General features: G+C 38.8%; 1 protein-coding gene across 6 annotated transcripts in view; it reads left to right on the plus strand.

Annotated features, from left to right (window-relative positions):
• Window positions 1-21795, plus strand: part of GABPB1 (GA binding protein transcription factor, beta subunit 1) — a 97580-nt gene that overhangs the window by 50864 nt on the left and 24921 nt on the right. For 5 of the 6 annotated variants that reach the window (XM_011995760.1, XM_011995763.1, XM_011995764.1 and 2 more), the window contains 2 exons: window positions 15961-16068; window positions 20394-20561. In XM_011995760.1, coding sequence (XP_011851150.1) covers window positions 15961-16068; window positions 20394-20561 — 276 coding nt within the window. The remainder of the gene's footprint in view (window positions 1-15960; window positions 16069-20393; window positions 20562-21795) is intronic. The other variant, XM_011995766.1, reaches the window with a different exon arrangement.

The following is a 21795-nucleotide window of genomic DNA, read 5'->3' on the forward strand; positions in this document are numbered from 1 at the left end:
CTCAAAAAAAAAAAAAAAAAAAAGAAGTTTGACCAATGATTCTAGAACAGCTCTCTCCAGTAGAAATATAGTGAGCCACATATTATCATTATTATTTTGTCATTGATTGCTCCATTCTACATCCACAGAAACAGACCCAGACAGGGAGTGATGAGATTTGCACCTGGGTCACACAGCTGATCTGTGGCAGAGGTGGGGTCTCAACTTCTAGCTTTTAGCCGTGCCTTTTTTTTTTTTTTTGACATAGCATCATATTGCCTTAGTGCCCTCAAAATATTATTTATCCAGTTTGTAGTTACTGACTGTTGGAGGCCAAGTCTTGATCTAGTCCCACTTACCATGGGGTACACTTGTCCCTCTTCCTCATGGAAACAGTTTCATCCTGACACTGAGGTCTCAAAGAACATTTCATCCTTTAGGGACTTCACCTTTTTTAAATCACAAAATTTACTTAGGACCTGATATTTAGAGTCAGAAAGGAACACCCATTACTGAGTACCTTCCTTGGGCATGGTGTTTTCAGGGAGCTATGCATGTCTAGTGGGGCCGGCCCTCTAAAAAGTGGAGACAAGAAACAACCTACTCATAATCCCACAGTCTCCCCAAGGAGCCAGAGATTCTTGGGTCTAGCTAACCTCCTTTAACTATTTTCTAAACAGCTAGTACTATAACCTTAACTTGTGCCCATAAAAAGAACCATGGAGACCAGGTGGGGTGGCTCACATGTATAAACCTAGCACTTTGCGAGGCCGAGGCAGGTGGATTGCCTGAGGTCAGGAGTTTGAGACCAGCCTGGCCAACATGGTGAAACCCTGTCTCTACTAAAAATACAAAAAAATTAGTCGGGCGTGGTGGCATGCTCCTGTAATCCCAGCTATTTGGGAGGCAGAGGCAGGGGAATTGCTTGAACCCGGGAGGCGGAGGTTGCAGTGAGCCGAGATCGCGCCACTGCACTCCAGCTTGGGCGACAGAGTGAGACTCTGTCTCAAAAAGAAAAAAAAAGAAAAAAAAAAGAGCCACGGAGACATTGGGAGCATTCAGGGCAGTGGATCACTGGAGGAGCTTCAAAGCCAGGGGAGCCCACTTTTGAGGCTGAATGTCTCACCTACTAGCTTTGTGACCTTGGTCAGGTGACTTTTCCAAACCTTGGTTTTCCCATCTGTAATGTGAGTATGGGCAGCACAGCCCCTACTCCTAGGACTGTGTGTAGGGAGATGGTGCTTGGGCACACAGCACTCACTGAATGCAGGTCATTAACAGTGGGAGACAGCAGTAACTAAGATTTATTGAGCACTTACTGTTGACCTGGTGCTTGCCGTCAATGAACTCATTAAAAAAATTTTTTTTGGGATGAGGTCTCATTCTGTTGTCTAGACTGGAGTGCAGTGGTGCAATCACAGCTCACTGCAGCCTTGACCTCCCTGGGCTCAGGTGATCCTCCCATCTCAACCTTCTGAGTAGCTAGGACCACAGGTGTGAGCCACCCGCCCAGCTAATTTTTGTGTATTTTTTGTAGAGACAGAGTTTTGCCATGTTGCCGAGGCAGGTCTCAACTCCAGGGCTCAAGCAATCCACCCATCTTGGCTTCCCAAAGTGCTAGGATTACAGGCATGAGCACCACACCCAGCCATTTTTTTAAAATTAAATTTTAAATTTTATTTATTTATTAATGAATGAATGAACAACAGGATCTGACTCTGTTGCCCAGGCTGGAGTGCAGTGGCACAATCGTGGCTCACTGAAGCCTCAAACTTCTGGGCTTAAGTGATCCTCCCCCCACCCCCCAGCCTCCTGAGTAGCTGTAGCTGGGACTAGAGGGAGACCCCACTATACATAGCTAATTTTTTTTTTATTTTAGGGAGGGATGATGTCTCTCTATGTGTTGCCCAGGCTGGTCTTGAACTCCTGGGCTCAAGGGATGCTCCTGCCTCAGCCTCCCCAAATATTGGGAGCAACTGTGCCTGGCTAATTGCCTCTAATCCTCAGAACAACCCTGTGAGAGAGGTTGTGCTATTACCCTCATTTTACAGATGTGTAAACTGAGGCGTAGAAAGGCTGAATGACCTCTTCCTGCCTCACTTCTGGGTCCTTGGCCACTTCTTGCCTCTGCACGTGTTTTTTTTCCTTTCCCTTAGGCAGGGATAGAAAAAGGGCATCTATGTTGTCTTCTGGGGCCTGTAGTGAGAGTAGTGCATTCTATTAATTATGATTGGTTTTACTGTCATGGCTCCTAAAAATGATGGGCCAGCAGGGACTACTGCAGTACCAAGGTTTCCCATTTCCCCCATGGGCCTGATCCTAGGGTAGCAGCTTCCCATTCCTCTGTGGTGGTGCCTGCAGCTACAGATTTAATTAAAAAATTTCTAGTAGCCACTGTGCAGTACAGTTTCAAACTCCTAGGTTCAAATGACCTTCCTGCCTTAGCCTCCCAAGTAGCTGGTACTGCAGGTGCACGCCACTGTGCCCAGCAAAATTAATTTTCATAATAGCGTTTAATCCCTTATATCTAAAATATTATTATTATTATTTTTGGAAACAGGGTCTCACTCCTGTTGCCCAGACAGGAGTACAGTAGTGTGATCACAGCTCACTGCAGCCTTGACCTCCTAGGTTCAGGTTATTCTGTCATTTTAGCCTCCCAAGTAGTTGGGTCTACAGGCATGTGCCACCATGCGTGGCTGATTTTTTTTGTATTTTTTGTAGAGACCAGGTTTTGCCATGTTGCCCAGGCTGGTCTTGAACTCCTGGCCTCAAGCAATCCACCCACCTCAGCCTCTCAAAAGTGTTGGAATTACAGGCGTGAGCCACTGCATCTGGCCCTTCCAAAATACTGTTTCATCAAGTAATCAGTATAAAAGTTATTAATGAGATACTTTACATTCTTTCTTGATGGCAAGTCTTCAAAATCTGGTATGTTATATGTATAGCACATCTCAATTTGGACTAGCCACATTTCAATGCCCAGTATCCTTGTATAACTAGTGGTTACTGTATTGAACACCTCAGTTCTTTTTTTTTTTTTTTTTTTGAGATGGAGTCTTGCTCAGTCGCCCAAGCAGGAGTGCAGTGGTGCAATCTTGGGTCACTGCAACCTCTGACTCCTTGATTCAGGTGATTCTCCTGCCTCAGCCTCCTGAGTAGCTGGGACTACAGGCTTGCACCACCATATCCGGCTAATTTTTTTTTTTCTTTGTATTTTTCACCATGTTGGCTGGGGTGCTCTCAAACTCCTGACCTCAAGTTATCCTCTGGCCTTGGCCTCCCAAAGTGCTGAGATTACAGGCATGAGTCACTGCGCCCAGCCCGGACACCTCAATTTTAGAATATACCCATTTGAAACCTTTCTCAGTTTGGTGTACTGATTTGATCTACTGTCATTGAGGGTGGTCTTGAGCTGATTTTGCTTTGTAGTATTATTGCTAGTTATTAGACAAGTTCTGGCTTCCTGCCTAGATTTTTCTATGCTAACTTGGCAGGTCCAAGAGTAATTCTCAGGGTCCCAGACGAAGCCAATATCTACATTTATTATGTTCACAATTTTCTCTTTTGACTAAAAAACAGGATTGACCTCAGATTTTTTTTTTTTTGGTCACATCTGTCAATTTGAGTTGCTGCCAATAAAAAGATAATATTCAGGCAAGTTCCAGTCTTGTTTAGTTATAAGAAATGTTACAACAAGGTTGACGTAAGTATTCAGTAAGCATTCTATTATGATATTTCCTAGGGTTTATGAAATTTAGATTACATTAAAAAAAGTCAAACGTTATGATGTTTTTGGTTATTCCAAGTATTTCTGGAGTTTCTACTGTGTGCCAAATATTGTTCATTCAATGGATTAATATTTGTTGAACTCTTTTTTTTTTTTTCTGAGATGGAGTCTGTCTTGCTCTGTTGCCCAGGCTGGAGTACAGTGGCGTGATCTCGGCTCGCTGCAACCTCTGCCTCCTGGGTTCAAGTGATTCTGCTGCCCCAGCTTCCCGAGTAGCTGGGACTACAGGCACCTGCCATCATGCCTGGCTAACAGAATGCCCTTTTAATGCAGACTTTAAAAGTGATAAAAGGGTTGCCGCATCTTTTACTTCTTAAGTCTTTCTCTCCTTGCGTGGTAGTGGGATGTCCTCAGATTATGGTTACTGAAAGAAAGTTATCTTAGAAGGAGGTTTTTTATCAACTTTGTGAGTATGATTTCATTGGAACTGGTCTTGACTTTAGGAAGATCTGGCGCTGAGATCAAGGTTCTGGCTGTGGGGAGTGGAGACCTTGTGGAGAAACAGTTATTCTTGTACACTGATAGTGGGAGTATAAGTTGCTACAATTTTTTGGTAGATAATTTGGCAGTGTCTAATCACAATTAAAATGTGATTTTAAGCAAGTCTAGCAATCCTGCTTCTCACAATAATTTCTAGAACAATGCTAACTCGTGTGTATTGCAGCACTGTTTGTAAAGATGAAAAATTAAAATAGGATCATATAAATAATATACTGTATATTTGTTTCCTGTTCCTATAGTGTAATAATTTCCTATTTGCTATAACAAATTACCACAACCTTAGTGTCTTAAAACAACACAAATTTATTATTTTATAATTCTGGAAGTCTGAAGACCTAAAATTAGGATTTCAGCAGGACTGTTCCTTCTGGAAGCTTTAGGAGAGAATCTGTTTTCTTTCCTTTTCTAGCTTCTAAAGAATGCATGCATTTCTTGACCTGTGGCCCCTTCCTCCATCTTTAAGGCCAACAGCATAGTATCTTCACATTTCTCTCATCCTCTCTCTGATCTCTGCTTCCTTCTCCCTGACTGTGACCTTTTGCTCCCAGTGTCACATCTCCTATTCTGATCCTTCTGTCTCCCTCTTACAAGAACTCTTGTGATTACATCATACTTGGATAATCCAGGATAACCACCCTAGTCAGGATCCTTAATTTAATCATTTCTGCAGAGTTCCTTTTGCCATGTAAGGTAGCATATTCACAGGATCTGAGAATTAGGATCTAGACATCTTTGGGGGAGCATTATTTAGCCTGTCACACTCCATAGTACTGTGCAGCCAATAAAAAAACTGTGTGTACTGACACAGGAAGATTTCACTGATAAAACAAGAGGATTGGCCAGGAGTGGTGGCTCACACCCATAATCCCAGCACTTCGGGAGGCCAAGGCAGATGGATTACTTGAGGTCAGGAGTTTGAGACCAGCCTGACCAAAATGTTGAAACCCCATCTCTACTAAAAATGCAAAAATTAGCTGGGCCTGGTGGTACATGCCTGTAATCCCAGCTACTTGGGAGGCTGAGGCAGGAGGATTGCTTGAACCAGGGAGGCAGAGGTTGCAGTGAGCCAAGATTGTGCTATTCCATTCTAGCCTGGGCAACAAGAGCAAAACTCCATCTCAAAAAAATAAAATGAAAAAAAGAAGATTGCTTGTGAATGGGGAAAAAAGCAAGTTGCCAAACAGTATAGTATGATCCCTTTTTGTATGTTTTTGAATTTTAATTTTTTATTTTTGCCCACCCTCCTGACCCCTTTGCGTGTTTTTGTTTAAAAAGAAGTAAGCATTGTGTGTATGTGTTTCTATACGCATAGAAAAGATCTGAAAGAATGCACACTAAACATTTGGGGTTACTTCTGAGAACACAAGGATGTGTTGAGATGACTTTAAACTGTATAATTCTTATGTACAGTAAATGTGTTTGTTTATTGTGATTTTATTTATTTATTTATTTTTGAGATGGAGTCTCACTGTGTCGCCTGCGCTGGAGTGCAGTGGCGCGATCTTGGCTCACTGCGACCTCTGCCTCCCGGGTTCAAAACAGTTCTCCTGCCTCAGCTTCCCAAGTAGCTGGGATTACAGGCGGCTGCCACTACGCCTAGCTAATTTTTTGTAGTTTTAGTTGAGATGGGGTTTCACCATGTTGGCCAGGCTGGTCTCGAATTCCTGACCTTGTGATTTGCCCGCCTCAGCCTCCCAAAGTGCTGGGATTATAGGCGTGAGCCACCGCGCCCAGCCCTGTAATTTTATTTTTATGAAAGTATATGTGCAGAGTTCTGACTTATAAGTGGGAGCTGAACAGTGGTTATACATGGATATAGAGGGTAATAATAGGGAGGGTGGGAGAAGGGCAAGGGTTGAAAAATTCCCTGTTGGGTACAGTGTTCACTATTCAGGTGATGGGCACATTAAAAGGCCAGACTTCACCATTATGCAATATATACATGTAACAAACTGCACTCGTACACCCTGAATCTATAAAAAATAAAAACTTTTTTGGCAGGGCACTGTGGCTCACGCTTGTAGTCTCAGAATTTTGGGAGGCCGAGGCTGGCGGATCGTTTGGTCAGGAGATCGAGACCATCGTGGCTAACACGGTGAAACCCCGTCTCTACTAAAAATACAAAAAATTAGCCGGGCGTGGTGGCGGGCGCCTGTAGTCCCAGCTACCCGTGAGGCTGAGGCAGGAGAATGACGTAAACCCGGGAGGCGGAGCTTGCAGTGAGCCGAGATCGCGCCTCTGCACTCCAGCCTGGGCGACAGAGCGAGACTCGGAAGAAAAAAATTATACGTGCGCATAGTTGAAAAAGTAAGAAATATAAGCCTTCTGATGAAAATCCTATAGTCAGTTGTGTTATTTCTTCCCACCCCAGAACCCTCTTTCCCAGAGGTCTCCATTTTATGAATCTTTTAGCTCTTTATATTTCTAAATAACAAATGTATGCTATTTCTTGATTTTTTTCCACATTAGATACCTTTTGACTTTCTACTTATGAAGATGAGGCTTCAGCTGTTTTTCCCTCACCATTTATCTTTTCAATATGATTACACTGAAAATTTTGCTCTACATTATACCCCAGGAACTGTTATTCTTAGCTAATCCACGTCTGTACCACAAAGGAAATGTGCGTGTGTGTGTGTAAAGGGAAAACTATACAAGGGACAATTGTATACCTTTATGGTATAGTTTTTTTCTCCCTTCTGAAAAATAGTTTTTTCTTTTCTTAGTCTTCTTGTATCCGTCATTAACCCATCCCAAACTCTCCACTGGCATTCATTCTCTTCTTGGGAGATTTACCAGCCTGTCTTTTCCTTGGAGACCTCCTTCCTGGAATTGTGTTCTCTGGCTCCCATCTGGGTTTGCTTTCTATGCCTGTGTCACAGTTGTTGTCTTGGGGTCTCCCTTCACCATCATTTTGGGTACTCTCTCCTATTCTGTTTATGTTGGATCCTTTATTTCCCGAAGGCCTTGATTATTCTTTCTGGTTTACTCTTGGTTTTGGTGGAACGTGTCATCTAGTGGTTTTCTGAAAAAGGGGTATATGGGAAATACATATATGGATATAATATTTGAAAATATCATTTAAAAAAAAATAAAGGGGAAAATAACTCCATTAGGTAAAATGGGCATGGGGGAAAAATCCAAATATACCAGAGTTCACGTGATGATTTTTCTGTTCAAAGGAATTACACTGGGAGACACTAAACTTAAATCATTGGAGGACATGCCCTTTATATCCCAGCAGATTCCCAGTGTTCTCCAACTTAGGACACAGGAAGAATTGAGAATAAGGGTCGGATTTTAAGATCAAAACTAGGGTTCTTTGGTAAATGTTTTTACTTTTCACTTGCTTCCTCTGCAAAATGGAGACAATAGTGATCTTGTTAAGGCACTTTAGATAAAATGAGACAATACAGATAAAGAGCAAGATGCTAGGGACTGTTTTTATTATTATTGAAATTGTTTTCTTATGAGACTGTAGGCAACTAAATTTGGAATATTTTCATACATGTACACATGATTATAATATGCTAAATTTTACTTGGAGTCATATTTTACATACTTTTACTATGAGAAATGCTTTCAATATCTAATGTACATTAAAGACTTTATCACCTTATCTGTAACCTAATTTTGAAAAAATGCTTTTTAATAAAAGTTTTAATATTGCATTAGTAATATATGCTTGCTATAAAAAATGAAAACTTAGAAAAAAGTAGAAAAAAGGGAAAATTCATAATTTCCATTAACATGGTGTATTGTTTCCAAGTTTCTTTTTTTTTTAATTGTTTCTTTCTTTTTTCTTTTGAGACGGAGTTTTGCTCTTGTTGCCCAGGCTAGAGTGCAAAGGGGCAATCTCGGCTCACTGCAACCTCCACCTCCCGGGTTCAAGTGATTCTTCTGCCTCAGCCTCCTGAGTGGCTGGGATTACAGGCATCAGCCACCACACCCAGCTAATTCTTTTCTTAATTATTATTATTTTTAGTAGAGACGGGGTATCACTGTGTTGGCGAGGCTGGTCTTGAACTCCTTACCTCAGGTGATTCACCTGCCTCGGGCTCCCAAAGTGCTAGGATTACAGGCATGAGCCATCAGGCTCGAACCCAAGTGTTTTTCTGTTAAGATCATGGTATATATACAACTTAGAGTCCTGATTCTTAAACTGTTACATACTGTTTGTAAATATTTTCAAATGAATATATATAGTATTATTTTAAAAATATTTTTATCTTTTAGAGATCTGTACTGAAATATTTAGAGATAATATGGTATAATGTCTAACACTTGCTTCAAAAGAGTGGGTGGAGGTGGGAAATGAGTGGGCCATGAATTGATAATATTTAAACTAAATGTTGGCTATGTGGAAGTTTATTATACGACAGTCTACTTTATATATATTACAAATTTTTCATAATGTAAAATAAATAAATCACTACAGTATTCCATTATGACATATCTTTTTGTTTTTTTTTGAGATGGAGTCTTGCTCTGTCGCCCAGGCTGGAGTGCTGTGGCGCAATCTTGGCTCACTGCAACCTCCGCCTCCCGGGTTCAAGTGATTCTCCTGTCTCAGCCTCCCAAGAAGCTAGGACTACAGGCGCCCGCCACCATGCCTGGCTAATTTTTTGTATTTTTTTAGTAGAGACAGGGTTTCGCCATGTTAGCCAGGATGGTCTCGATCTCCTGATTTTGTGATCCACCCGCCTTGGCCTCCCAAAGTGCTGGGATTACAGGCGTGAGCCACCGCGCCCAGCCTGACATATCTTAATGTCTTTAATCATTGTTTGTAGTTGTTTTTTTCCTTATTTTAAATAGCATTAGCATTAATATATTTAGGTTTTTGAAAAGTTTCCTTATGATGGTTTTATATGAGTAGAATTACTAGTCAAAGAGTATGAACATTTTAAAGACTTTGGATGTGTGTGTAGGATGTGTGTGTAATACAAAAAGTGGAGAAAATCTTTAGGAGATTTATATTGGATTTATAATTGTACTTATTGAGCATAAGAATTATATAAAAAGTTTATTTTAAAGTTTTAATGTGAGTAAAGGCTTATTAAATATAATAGGTGTAAACATTTTTAAAATTCGTACTCTTTTAGAGTGTTAGTAACCACTCACGTGGAACTAGTACTTTATGATTTTATAGAGCTTTCATGTCCAGTAGATGCCATAATCCTCACAACCACTCTATAAGCTGTAAATTACAGAAAAATTCAAAACAAAATACTCTTTAAGCTTTAACATGTAATTATTGGTAGTAATTCCTGTTACCACTAGATGGCTCTCTTGGCGTGTCCTTTTGAGCAAAAGTAGCTAGTTTGTATATTAGATTTATTATTAACATACATTTTTTTTCTTTTTTTTTTTTTTTTGAGAGGGAGTCTGGCTCTGTTGCCCTTCTGCCTCTCAGGTTCAAGCGATTCTCCTGCCTCAGCCTCCTGAGTAGCTGGGACTCCAGGTGCGTGCCACCACACCAGGCTAATTTTTTGTATTTTTAGTAGAGACGGGGTTTCACCATATTGGCCAGGATGATCTTGATCTCCTGACCTCGTGATCCACCTGCCTCGGCCTCCCAAAGTGCTGGGATTACAGGCGTGAGCCACCACGCCCAGCCTTAACATACATTTTAATTGGAGTAAAGAACTTATTTGCCACACCAAAAAACCAATATATTTTTGTTGTTAAACTAAATGATTAAAAAAAAACTAGCACTTTATCTCTGAGGATTTTTGTTTGTTTGTTTTTGAAGCAATCTTGCTCTGTTGCCCAGGCTGGAGTGCAGTGGAGCAATCTCGGCTAACTACAACCTCTGCCTCACGGGTTCAGGGATTCTCCTGCCTCAGCTAGCTAAGTAGCTGGGACCACACCAGGCTAATTTTTGTGGTTTTTTTAGTAGAGATGGGTGGGGTTTCACCATGTTAGCCAGGCTGGTCTCAAACTCCTGGCCTCAAGCGATCTTCCCTTTTCGGCCTCCCAAAGTGCTAGGATTACAGGCTTGAGTCACTGCACCCATCCAGGATTTTAATATATAAATATTGAACTGAGTAAATTAGTGACTTGACCTGGAGCTATGTTCCCCTTGGTCAGTGTAGTTATGTTATTACAATTGAGTTCCTCTAAGGGTCAAAAACTACGATGAGTGTGTGTGGTCCCTGTTAGGTGAGACAGAGTGAAAATGCTACGATTTTGTTGTTTTCATTATTTAAAACTACTAATTATCTTGACAAGAAAATCAGAGCACCTTTGATTTTTGTCTTGCTTGATCTTATGTGTATTTTCTTCCATTTATTTCAATCTTATTAGATCCACTGCCACCTTTTTATAATAAATATTTTGTATTGCCCCTTCTGCTAACTTTAAATGAAAATCATCGTTGCTGGGTGCAGTGGCTCATGCCTATAGTCCCAGCACTTTGGGAGGCTGCAGTAGGCAGATTGCTTGAGCCCAGGGGTTCAAGACAAGCCTGAGCAACGTGGCAAAAACTCATCTCTACAAAAAATACAAAAATCAGCCAGGTATGATGGTGCACTCTTGTAGTTGCAGCTACTCGGGAGGCTGAGGTGGGAGGATTGGTTGAGCCTGGGAGGTCGAGTCTGTCGTGAGCTGTGATCTCGCCACTGTACTCCAGCCTGGGCTACAGAGAGAGTCTCTATCTCAAAAGAAAAGAAAGAAAATCATAGTTAATGTTACTGATCTGCATGATTTCAAAAAAATCATGTTTTGATTATAATATAAAGGATAATTTGAAAAGCAATTTATAATAAAATGTGTATTAAAATATGTAAATACTTGAGCACACTGCATTAGATGTCACAGTGAGTTAGTAAAATGCTTATGCTGGCACATAAAATCACTGTGAATGTGATAGCTGAACAAGCTGATTGATATATGATATTGGTGATGCACATGCCAAAGTGGCATTGACATGATTTTCCAAAATGACAAACAACTCTTAGTAAATTTCTGAACAAAACAAATAGATTTATAGTACGGCTGCATTATAGAATATTTGGAATACATTAACACTGTGGAAAAAATACATTTTGTTTACATGTTAGATTCCAGCCTTAGATATGTTTTCAATGGAATCTTTGAAAATTATCCAGAACATGTGACAATTCTTTGTTCTACAGGACTATTCCCTCCTTTGCTGGACCTCTCGTATCCATGGCGCTTGCCCATTAAATGCTGGCAGAGCATCGGCACCTTCAGTCCCCAAAATGCCGCCATAAACATACAAAGGGCTCTCAAGGGGGCAGTGCTGCTGCCAGTGAGAACCACTGATTTCCAAGAATCCATCTCATTAATCTACCATATGGCTGTATTGCTCATGGAAATTTAAAACCAGAGTAACTTAAGTGTATTTGGTCCTAAACTATGATATGTTTTGAATAATTAGGACAATTGAATAATTATGGACAAAGTTGATTTGTTCAAATGCTTCATGATTTTATTATAATTCATGTAAGCAGATATATGATTAATATTTTAAGTTCCCAACATTCTACATTTTCTTTATTTTTTTCCTGCTCATCCCATCTAGTAAGTCAGGAACATAAAACTTTCCTTAATGTTATCATTTGCTTAGTTGACAGTCATACAATGTAATTTGTCCCTTTGAAAAAAACATTTTTAAAATTAGGTAATATAGTAATGTTATAGAAACTTTGTAAAATGAAGACAAAATTTCCCATAATCATTCCATCCTAAACAATTGTTAATATTTTTCAGTGTTTTATACTTTATATGCGTATTTTGACAAAAAAGTTTTATATCTTTTCATAATGTGGCATAAATTTTTTGTTGTTTATATAGCTTCAAAACTATTAGGTTAAATTACTGCATTTTGTTCCTTTCGATTCTACAATTCAATCATTTTCCTACCTTTAGATTGGTCACATTATAAGAATTATTATATATAATATATATGTGTATGCATATATAATCTTTACTGATAGATCTGTTTCAATATATCTTTCCTTTAGAATAGATTCTTAGAAGTGGGGTCACTTACTGGGTCAATGGACTCAGATATTTTTGTAACTTGTTAAATTTGCCAAGTTGACTAAAAAATAAAGCTGATCCACTTATATTACTATCAGCATATCTGAGTTGTCAGTATATCAAAGTATCAGTTTCACCTAATTCTTGGCTGCATCAGTAATTACTTTAAAATTATTTACTTTATGTTAACCTGATTAGCAGTGACACTGAGCATTTTTTACCCTTGTGAATTATTTCTATTTTCTTTTCTGTAAAATGTATGGCCTGTCTTTTAACTATTGATGTGTTGGGTCCTTGCTGTTTATTTCCCGCCCCTTTTCATTTTGAGTCAAGTCTTTTAAATAAGTAAAACATGACTGTTTCTTCTAGTCATTTTTGTGGTAAATATATTTCTTTGCCATTTCTTATTTTATTTTGATTATTTTATTTTAATAGTATAGAAAATACTATGTGTTATCAAAGAAAGAACATAAGATAGAGAGTCAAAAATCAGGGTTCTGGACAGAGATACTTATAGTACTTGTTATATTTGACAAAGGACTCATATCCAGAACATATGTGAGAATGCTTACAAATCAATAAGAAAAAGACAGACAACCCAGTTTCAAAAAATGGGGAAAAGCCCTAAACTGGCACTTCACAAAAGATACTCAGATATCTAAACCATTTGGCAGTATGTATGCTGAATGAATGCAAACTGATTTTATATTACCTGCGTAAAACCTATTTAAAAATGTTTATTTTTGGAAAGATATATTTCATCGTAAAGCCAAATTTATATCATTCAGAGTATAGGTGCTATATTTGTTAGTGTGACCAGTTCAGATTTTACCGTACTTCTGTAGGAGAGAGGTCAGTTTCTTTTTGCTTTATCTTGCCGTTTAATAGGAAATTATTTTTGCAGGTTTCTTGCCTGTTGAATATGATGTTAATTTTTACTGTCCAGCAGTTACATATTATCTAGGAAAAAATGCCTTATTGGAGATCAGTAATCTCTATAGATCTTAGTGACTTTAAGCAGGATTGAGGAATATCTTGGCTTTCAGTGACTCCATCAAGGTTATGAGAGAATAGGAGAAAAAAAGGAAAGAAAATCAGAAATGCAAGGATGAAAATGTTGCAAGTATCACAGAGAAGTGTTAAAAAAAATCCCATATAAATCCCACAAGTACATGTGGTTGTTTTTCCTATTCTGTACTCCAGAATATAATATGGATTTTTTTTTTTTTTTTTTGGAGATGGAATCTCACTCTTATGCCCAGACTGGATTGAATTTTTCGTAGAGACAGGGTTTCACCCTGTTGGCCAGGCTGGTCTCGAACTCCTGACCTCAAGTAATTCGCCCACCTCGGCCTCCCAGAGTGGTGGGATTACAGGTGTGAGCTGCTGTGCCTGACCATAATACAGATTATTTTTATCCTTACAAATGAAACAATTCTAAGAAATTCTTTCCTGCCTTGTGATGAAGGTCTGTCTGTTTGGGATATGTATATCTCACCTAATTATTGTGCAAGCCTCCAAGTGTTAGTATCTGTCCCTGGTTACCTCTTTTGTGCTTGATTATTCCCATCTTACCTAATTCACTAAAAATTATAGGCATAATTCTGTTTATTTTCATGGACAGCTTTTCTTATAATTACCCCTTTTAGATTTCTTGACAGCCCTTTTAATGATGTAGAACATTTCAGTTCTTCCTGGCAGAAATAACTTTTTCAAGCCCCATTTGCCAACTTCCGTCTCACACATACACTCCTTTCTCTTCCTTATTGAGTGCAGGTTGAGTATCCCTTATCTGAAATACTTAGTCCAGAAGTATTTCAGATTTTGGGTTTTTTCAGATTTTGGAATATTTCCATTAATACTTACTGGTTCAGCATCCCTAATGCAAAAATGCAAAATCTGAAATGCTCCAATGAGCATTCCTTTGATGCTTAAAAAGTTTCAGATTTCAGATTTTTGGATTAGGGATACTCAACCTGTAATAATTGTTCATACCAGGTAGAGATACACTGATCAACCTGCCATTACTCTTTATAACTTATTTCCTCTTGACTACTTACCTAACCCTCAGTGTATATACTTTTTTTGAGATAAATTTATACCCCAGGCACATTTTTTCATTGTAAATCTCAGGGGTTCCATATTTCCCTTCCCTACAGGCCTAAAATTCTGCTTTTCCTTATTTACGATACTGTGTAACGTAATTGAGTAATCTTCCAGCTGGATAGTCTTTCTGCGTTTGGAAACTCTCTTCTGAGAACTGTCATCCCTTGAATTTGAATGTTTGTGATACATTCAAATCTTAATTTACCTATATTCTACTATCATAATCTTTTTTTCTGACATGTATTTCAATATTTCTTATTCAAGAAGACACAAATACATACACACCCATGCACACCTCACATCCCAGGCTGGGACATTAGCCTTTTCAGATATATTAAATTCAAGACACAAGATACTCTTTCCTGTTTTTTTTTTTTTTTTTTTTTTTTTTTTTTTGAGACAGAGTTTACTTTGTCGCCCAGGCTAGAGTGCAGTGGTGCGATCTCGGCTCACTGCAACCTCTGCCTCCTGGGTTCAAGTGATTCTTGTGCCTCAGCCTCCTGAGGAGCTGGGACTATAGGTGTGAGCCCCCACACCCAGCCAATTTTTTATTTTTAGTAGAGATAGGGTTTTACCATGTTGTCCAGGCTGGTCTCGAACTCCTGGCCTCAAGTGATCCACCTGCCTCAGCCTCACAAACTGCTGGGATTACAGGGGTATGTCATCATACCTGGCCTCTAGCCTCTAATGAGACAGATAGTCTATTCATAATACTATTACTCTCTTTTTAGTATTTTCATAGAATGTGAATTATTTACTTTCTGCAAGAACTTAAATATACATTCATGTAGGAGGGCAGAAAATTTGTATTTTAAAATTTTGAACACATTTACTATTGCAAAATAATTTATGGTAAGTTTAGTTTAATTTGCACCAACAACAGATGATAATATCTTGCACTTTATTTACTTTTATGAAAAATTTTATTGCTGCAAACCCTCCAGTGAAAACAATTAGTTGCCAGTTTTAAATTTTAGACCAGCTTGGTTGGGCGTGGTGGCTCATGCCTGTAATCCCACCACTTTGGGAGACCAAAGCCGGCAGATCATTTGAGGTTAGGAGTTTGAGACCAGCCTGGCTAACATGGTGAAACCCTGTCTCTGTTGAAAATAGAAAAATTAGCTGGGTGTGGTGGTGCATGCCTGTAGTCCAAGCTACTTGGGAGGCTGAGGCAGGAGAATCGCTTGAACCCAGGAGGCGGAGGTTGCAGTGAGCCAACACCGTGCCACCGCACTCCAGCCTGGGTGACAGGCCGAGACTCTGTCTCAAAAATAAATAAATAAATAAATAAAAATTTAGTCCAGCTTTTCTCTGCTACTTACCTCTTCTTTTACCAGATGTATTTGGAGAATTTAAACTACTTTTATTCTAAGTAAAAACTTAATGAGAAAGAAAAGTGGATTCTAAAATCCAATATAAATTGCTTTTGTGTGATCTGTAATTTTGTATTAACCATGGCACACTCTTTTGAAGGGATAATTGAGAATTGACTTATTAATAAAGACAGGGAGAGAAAATGTCATGTCATAATGTATAAATGGAGATTTTGATGTTCAGTTCATCTATGTTTTGTTTAGATGTCCCTGGTAGATTTGGGAAAGAAGCTTTTAGAAGCGGCACGAGCAGGTCAAGATGATGAAGTTCGTATTTTGATGGCAAATGGAGCTCCTTTTACTACAGACTGGGTAAAGAATGATTTTAATGTTGTGTGTTTTTTTTCCTTCTCATTTTTGAGTTTTTGCAGAGAAAAATGTAGTCAGGATTGTGTTTACAAGTGATAAAAATTATTTTTTTTTGCAAATTCGTTTATTATTTTTGAATTATAACTGTCCTAAAAGAAGTGGTTTATATTATTTTCTTTGATACTGGATAACCTTATCCAAATATTTCATCCACAAAGATTTTTTCTTTCAAACTTTGGAGTGCATTAATGTGGCATGAATATAAACATGTGTCTGCTTGGGATTTAATTTAAAGGCCTTATAAATAGCACAGGTAGAATTTATAATTCAGAAAGATACTGATAAAGATTGGCATTAGTGTTACAGTCACTCCTAAAAGAAAAACGAGTTTATGTTTCAATTAGTACTTGTAAGACTATTGCGAACATGATCAAAGAGGAAGAAAGGAATGGGAATGAGATCTTGACAACTATAGAAAGAAGGCAGTTGTGGGGAGGGCAAAAAAACATAACTCTTTAATTCTGGGGGCAAATAAAAAAGCATTGTATTGGGGATATGGAATGCTAGGAATCTGAATTAGCCCTCCCGTTGGTAACAACTAAAAATTCCAGATTATTGGTTTTGTTGTTTTCGCCTTCCTTTCTCTTGTTATTTTTACATTTTTCATGAAAAACAAAACAAAATTTTTTATTATAGAAAATTTCAAATATATATCAATTCCTGTAATACTCTTTACCCAACTTCAAAAATTATCAAATCATGATAAATCTTGTTTCCTCTATAACTCCGTCTACTGTATTATTTTTTGTTCTGTGTTATTTTAAAGCAAATTCCAGGGACCATATCATTTTATCCATAAATGTTTCAACTTGTATCTTTAAAGAATAAAGACTTTTTGATTAAATATGTTAAAGAAAATCTTCTTAAGTACACTGCTGAGTTAGAAAGAAAGAGCTAATCAACCTGAAAAACCAAGTGAAGGCTAAAACCCAGAGAAATTTTACCTAGAGAACATTAGGTGAACTCACACTTGTCTGGTGGGTTTTCCACCTCACTGACTTGGGGTACTAAAGATAAAGACCTGAGACTATTCATGGAGAGAAGTCTGATAGGAGATCTCTTCTCATAATTCTGGAATTCCAAAGAGCTGCACCTTCAGTGTAAGGTTAAGCAGGAATACCCTGTCCCTCCTCCTATCTGCTCCTGCCCTTGTCCCTGTTGCCATGATGCCGCAGAGATAATAAGCTGATGTGAACCAAGATATCAAATGGAGAGAGGAAAAAAATCTGATGGTGAGAATTTGGAATCACAAGGCATCCTTTGTACACACTTGCAGCCTGAACTCATAAATACTTGTGTAGTCTAAAAAACTGTAAACTGAGAAATGAGTTTGAAGTGATCTTTGGACTAGGGATTACCCCAGGTTCCTGACAGAAGCAGATGAGTATCCTCTCTGGAGGAACCTGGCTTCATCCCAGGCTTCATATCCACAAATGAAATTCAAAGGAAAGTGAACAGTCAGAAATAACTAAACACATGGACACATGCCAGTTTGAACAGTAACCTGCTAAAACAACTGTCAACAGAAGCAGACCTATAAGGACTTGAGATAAAATTTTAGTAACAGATTAGAAACTGCTAAAGAGAAAATTAATAAACTGAAAGGTATGAAAAAAGATGATCCAGACTATATCACAGATAAAAATAGATAGAAAATGTAAAAGAGATGTTAGGAATCATGAAGGATCATGTGAGAAAGTCTAATATCTGATCATAGATCCACAGAAAGAGCAAAAATAGGGATGAACTAATTCAAAGAGGTAATTGCTGATAATCTTCCAGAACTGATGAAAGATGGCAGCCCACAGATTTGAGTAGCCTAAGAAATCTCCAGCAGAATCAATTTAAAAACTAATCCATATCTAGATACATCATAGTGATGCTGTAGTACCTCAAGACAAAAAGATCTTTTTTTGTTTTTGAGATGGAGTCTCGTACTGTTGCCTGGGCTGGAGTGAAATGGTGCAATCTCAGCTCACTGCAACCTCCGCCTCCCGGGTTGAAGTGATTCTCCTGCCTCAGCCTCCCAAGTAGCTGGAATTACAGGCACCTGCTACCATGCCTGGCTAATTTTTTGTATTTTTAGTAGAGTTGGGGTTTCAATATGTTGGCCAGCTGGTCTTGAACTCCTGACCCCGTGATCCACCTGCCTTGGCCTCCCAAAGCCAAAAAGATCTTAAGAAGGATTATTATCCATAATACATAAGGAATTCCCATGGGTTAGCAATAAAAAGATAAGGCAATAGAAGACTGACTTTATATGGTACTTTATCAAGGAGAAAGTTTGATTAATAAACATGAAAAGATACTCAGCTACATTAAGATTGAGGCAAATGCAGAGGAAAATCATGAAAAACTATTATATATCCACCAGATTAGCAAAAACAGTTGATCAGTACCAAGGCTTGGTGAGGAGATGGTGGGAACTCTCACATATTTTTGGTGGAAGTGTGGAATTGGTATAATCGTTTTGGAAGACAGTTTGGCAGCACATAGTAAATTTGAAGATGTACATACTGTATGATGTAGTAGTTGGGCTTCTAAGACTATTCCCAAGAGAAATGTGTTCATGTGCCTGAAACATATACAAGACTTCTGTATTTAGCAGCAACATTATTCATAATAACACAAAAACTGGAAACAACCCAAATATTCATCAATATTGGTTAGATTAATTGTGGCTTACTCATTCAATGGAATATTATAGAACACAGAAAATTCGTAAGCTATACTTATATTTATTAACATGGTGAATCTCATGAATATAATATTGAGCAAAAGAAGGCAAGTCACAGAGAAATACATGCAGTATAATTCTGGAGGCTGAGATGGAAGATCGCTTGAGCCCAGGAGTTAGAGGTTACAGTGAGCTACGATTGCTCCACTGCACTCTAGCCTGGGCGACAGAGCAAGAACCTGTCTCTAAAAAAATGCATTAAAAAAAAAACCCCAAAAGCTACAAAAACTACATGGCCAGGTGTGGTGGCTCATATCCATAATCCCAGCACTTTGGGAGGCTGAGGGAGGAGGATCGCTAGAGCTCAGGAGTTTGAAGATACAGTGAGCTGTGATCACCCCACTATATTCCAGCCTGAGTGACAGAGTGAGACCCTGTCTCAGAAAACAAAACAAAACCAAAAAACCTGCGTATATGTATATATATTTTGCATCAATAACCAAGAAGGGAAAGTCTCAGAAGACAAAAATAAAAAAGTAGATCCTAATGTCAAACTGAGCAAAACTCCTGGTTGCTAAATTGGCTGTTGAGATATTTTCATTAAATACTGATATTTAAGAGTATAGAAAAGGTTAAAGAAAAAGTGACAAAGCATGGAGAAAGAAAGGATTGTTTAAGGAATTTATTTGATCTGCTGGGATGACCTTCCCTTGAAAATGTAAGGTTTAGCTGGGTTCATTGGTGTGTGCCTGTAGTCCCAGCTACTCTGGAGGCTGAGGTGGGCAGATTGCTTGAGCCCAGCAGTTCAGAGCTGTAGTGTGTGATAATTGTACCTGTGAATAGCCATTGCACCCCAGCCTGGGCAACACAGTGAAGCCCTGTCTCTAATTAAGCAAACAACAATCAATCAAACAAACAAATAAACAAAAAAAATATATATATAGAGAGAGAGATAGGACTAGGGACTTTTATACATATATCCCACTTAATCTCTTCATAACATAGTGAACTTTTTTTTTTGAGATAGAGTCTCGCTCTGTCACCCAGGCTGGAGTGCAGTGGCGCAATCTTGGCTCACTGCAACCTCTGCCTCCCGGGTTCAAGTGGTTCTCCTGCCTCAGCCTCCTGAGTAGCTGGGATTACAGGCACATGCTACCATGCCCGGCTAATTTCTGTGGTTTTAGCAGAGATGGGGTTTCACCATGTTGGCCAGGCTGGTCTTGAACTCCTGACCTCAAGTGATCCACCTGCCTTGGCCTCCCAAAGTACTGGGATTACAGGTGTGAGCCACCATGTCTGGCCACTGTCTCTTAATTTCTGATGAAATTAATTTTGTTCAGACAGTTTATCTGATAAAAAATAATGAAGAAAGAAAATTTGAATTAAAGGAAATACTGGATGTTTTTCTTCATTGAGAGTGGGAATTCTTCAAGGCATCTGTGAAGAGGATGTGATAAGCATGAATCTAGTCATGTCTTTTGAGTTTTGAGTTACTATGTAAACAAATAATATAAAGAAAATCTTTACTATATAAACAGAAGTGTACTAACAATACTGTAAATGTGGATTTTTTTTTTTTTCTGTGGTACAGTTGGGAACTTCTCCACTTCATCTAGCAGCACAGTATGGTCATTATTCCACCACAGAGGTACTGCTCCGAGCTGGTGTAAGCAGAGATGCCAGAACCAAAGTGGACCGAACACCATTACATATGGCAGCTTCTGAGGGCCATGCCAGCATAGTAGAGGTTTTACTTAAGGTATGTGTTCTCTTTTTGCACTTTGCTTTTAAAAGGCTTTAGAGTTTTATAAGAAGGAGAGGGAACTAGTTTTTGTTAAATGCATACTTAGTATTTTATCTATAGTATTTCATTTTTTGTGTGTATAAGCCCATTAAATGAAAATTATCTTACAGCTTTCATTTCATGAGAGACAAAACTTTCTTTAGGTATAGTCTTAGTTAAGTCAACTAATTTATTTCTTGGACCTTGGTCTATCTTATGGTGAGGGACTACAGCGTTTTTTTCTTTTTTCTTTTCTTTTTTTTTTTGAGACAGAGTCTCTGTCACCCAGGCTGGAGTGCAGTGGCACCATCTCGGCTCACTGCAACCTCCACCTCCCGGGTTCAAAGATTTTCCTGCCTCAGCCTCCTGAGTAGCTGGGACTACAGGCACGCACCACCCGCCTGGCTAATTTTTGTATTTTTCGTAGAGATGGAGTTTCACCATGTTGGTCAGGTTGGTCTCTAACTCCTGACCTCAAGTGATCTGCCTGCCTCGGCCTCCCAAAGTGCTGGGATTATAGGGGTGAGCCACCACGCCCAGTCCAGTACAAAAATTATTAATGAGATGTATTACATTCTATTTTTTTGGTATGTTTTTCAATTTCAATGTGTGGTTTTTTTTTTTTTTTTTTTTTTGGATGAAGTCTTGCTCTTGTTCCCCCAGGCTGGAGTGCAATGGCGCAATCTTGGCTCACTGAAACCTCTGCCTGCCAGGTTCAAGTGATTCTCCTGCCTCAGCCTCCTGAGTAGCTGGGACTACAGGCAGGCACCACCACGCCTAGCTAATTTTTGTATTTTTAGTAGAGATGGGATTTCACCATATTGGCCAGACTGGTCTCGAACTCCTGACCTTGTAGAAAATTCTGAAACATAGAGTGATAGATGTTCTGCTTGATCCTTCTTATTCTGGCCTCTAGATCAGCCTATCAAAAAGAAATACAATGGAAGCCATAAATGCAAATCACGTATACTGTAATTCTAAATATTCCAGTAGCTACATTTAAAAAGTAATTCTAATTTTATATTTTATTTAACCCAGTATATACAAAGATTATCATTTCAACATGAAATCAGTATAAAAATTATTATTATTATTATTATTATTTTTCTGAGATGGAGTCTAACTTTGTTGCCCAGGCTGGAGTGCAGTGGTATAATCTTGGCTTACTGCAACCTCTGCCTCCCGGGTTCAAGTGGTTCTCCTGCCTCAG

Source organism: Mandrillus leucophaeus, unplaced genomic scaffold (assembly GCF_000951045.1).
Source record: "Mandrillus leucophaeus isolate KB7577 unplaced genomic scaffold, Mleu.le_1.0 Scaffold497, whole genome shotgun sequence".
Taxonomy (NCBI): Eukaryota; Metazoa; Chordata; class Mammalia; order Primates; family Cercopithecidae; genus Mandrillus; species Mandrillus leucophaeus.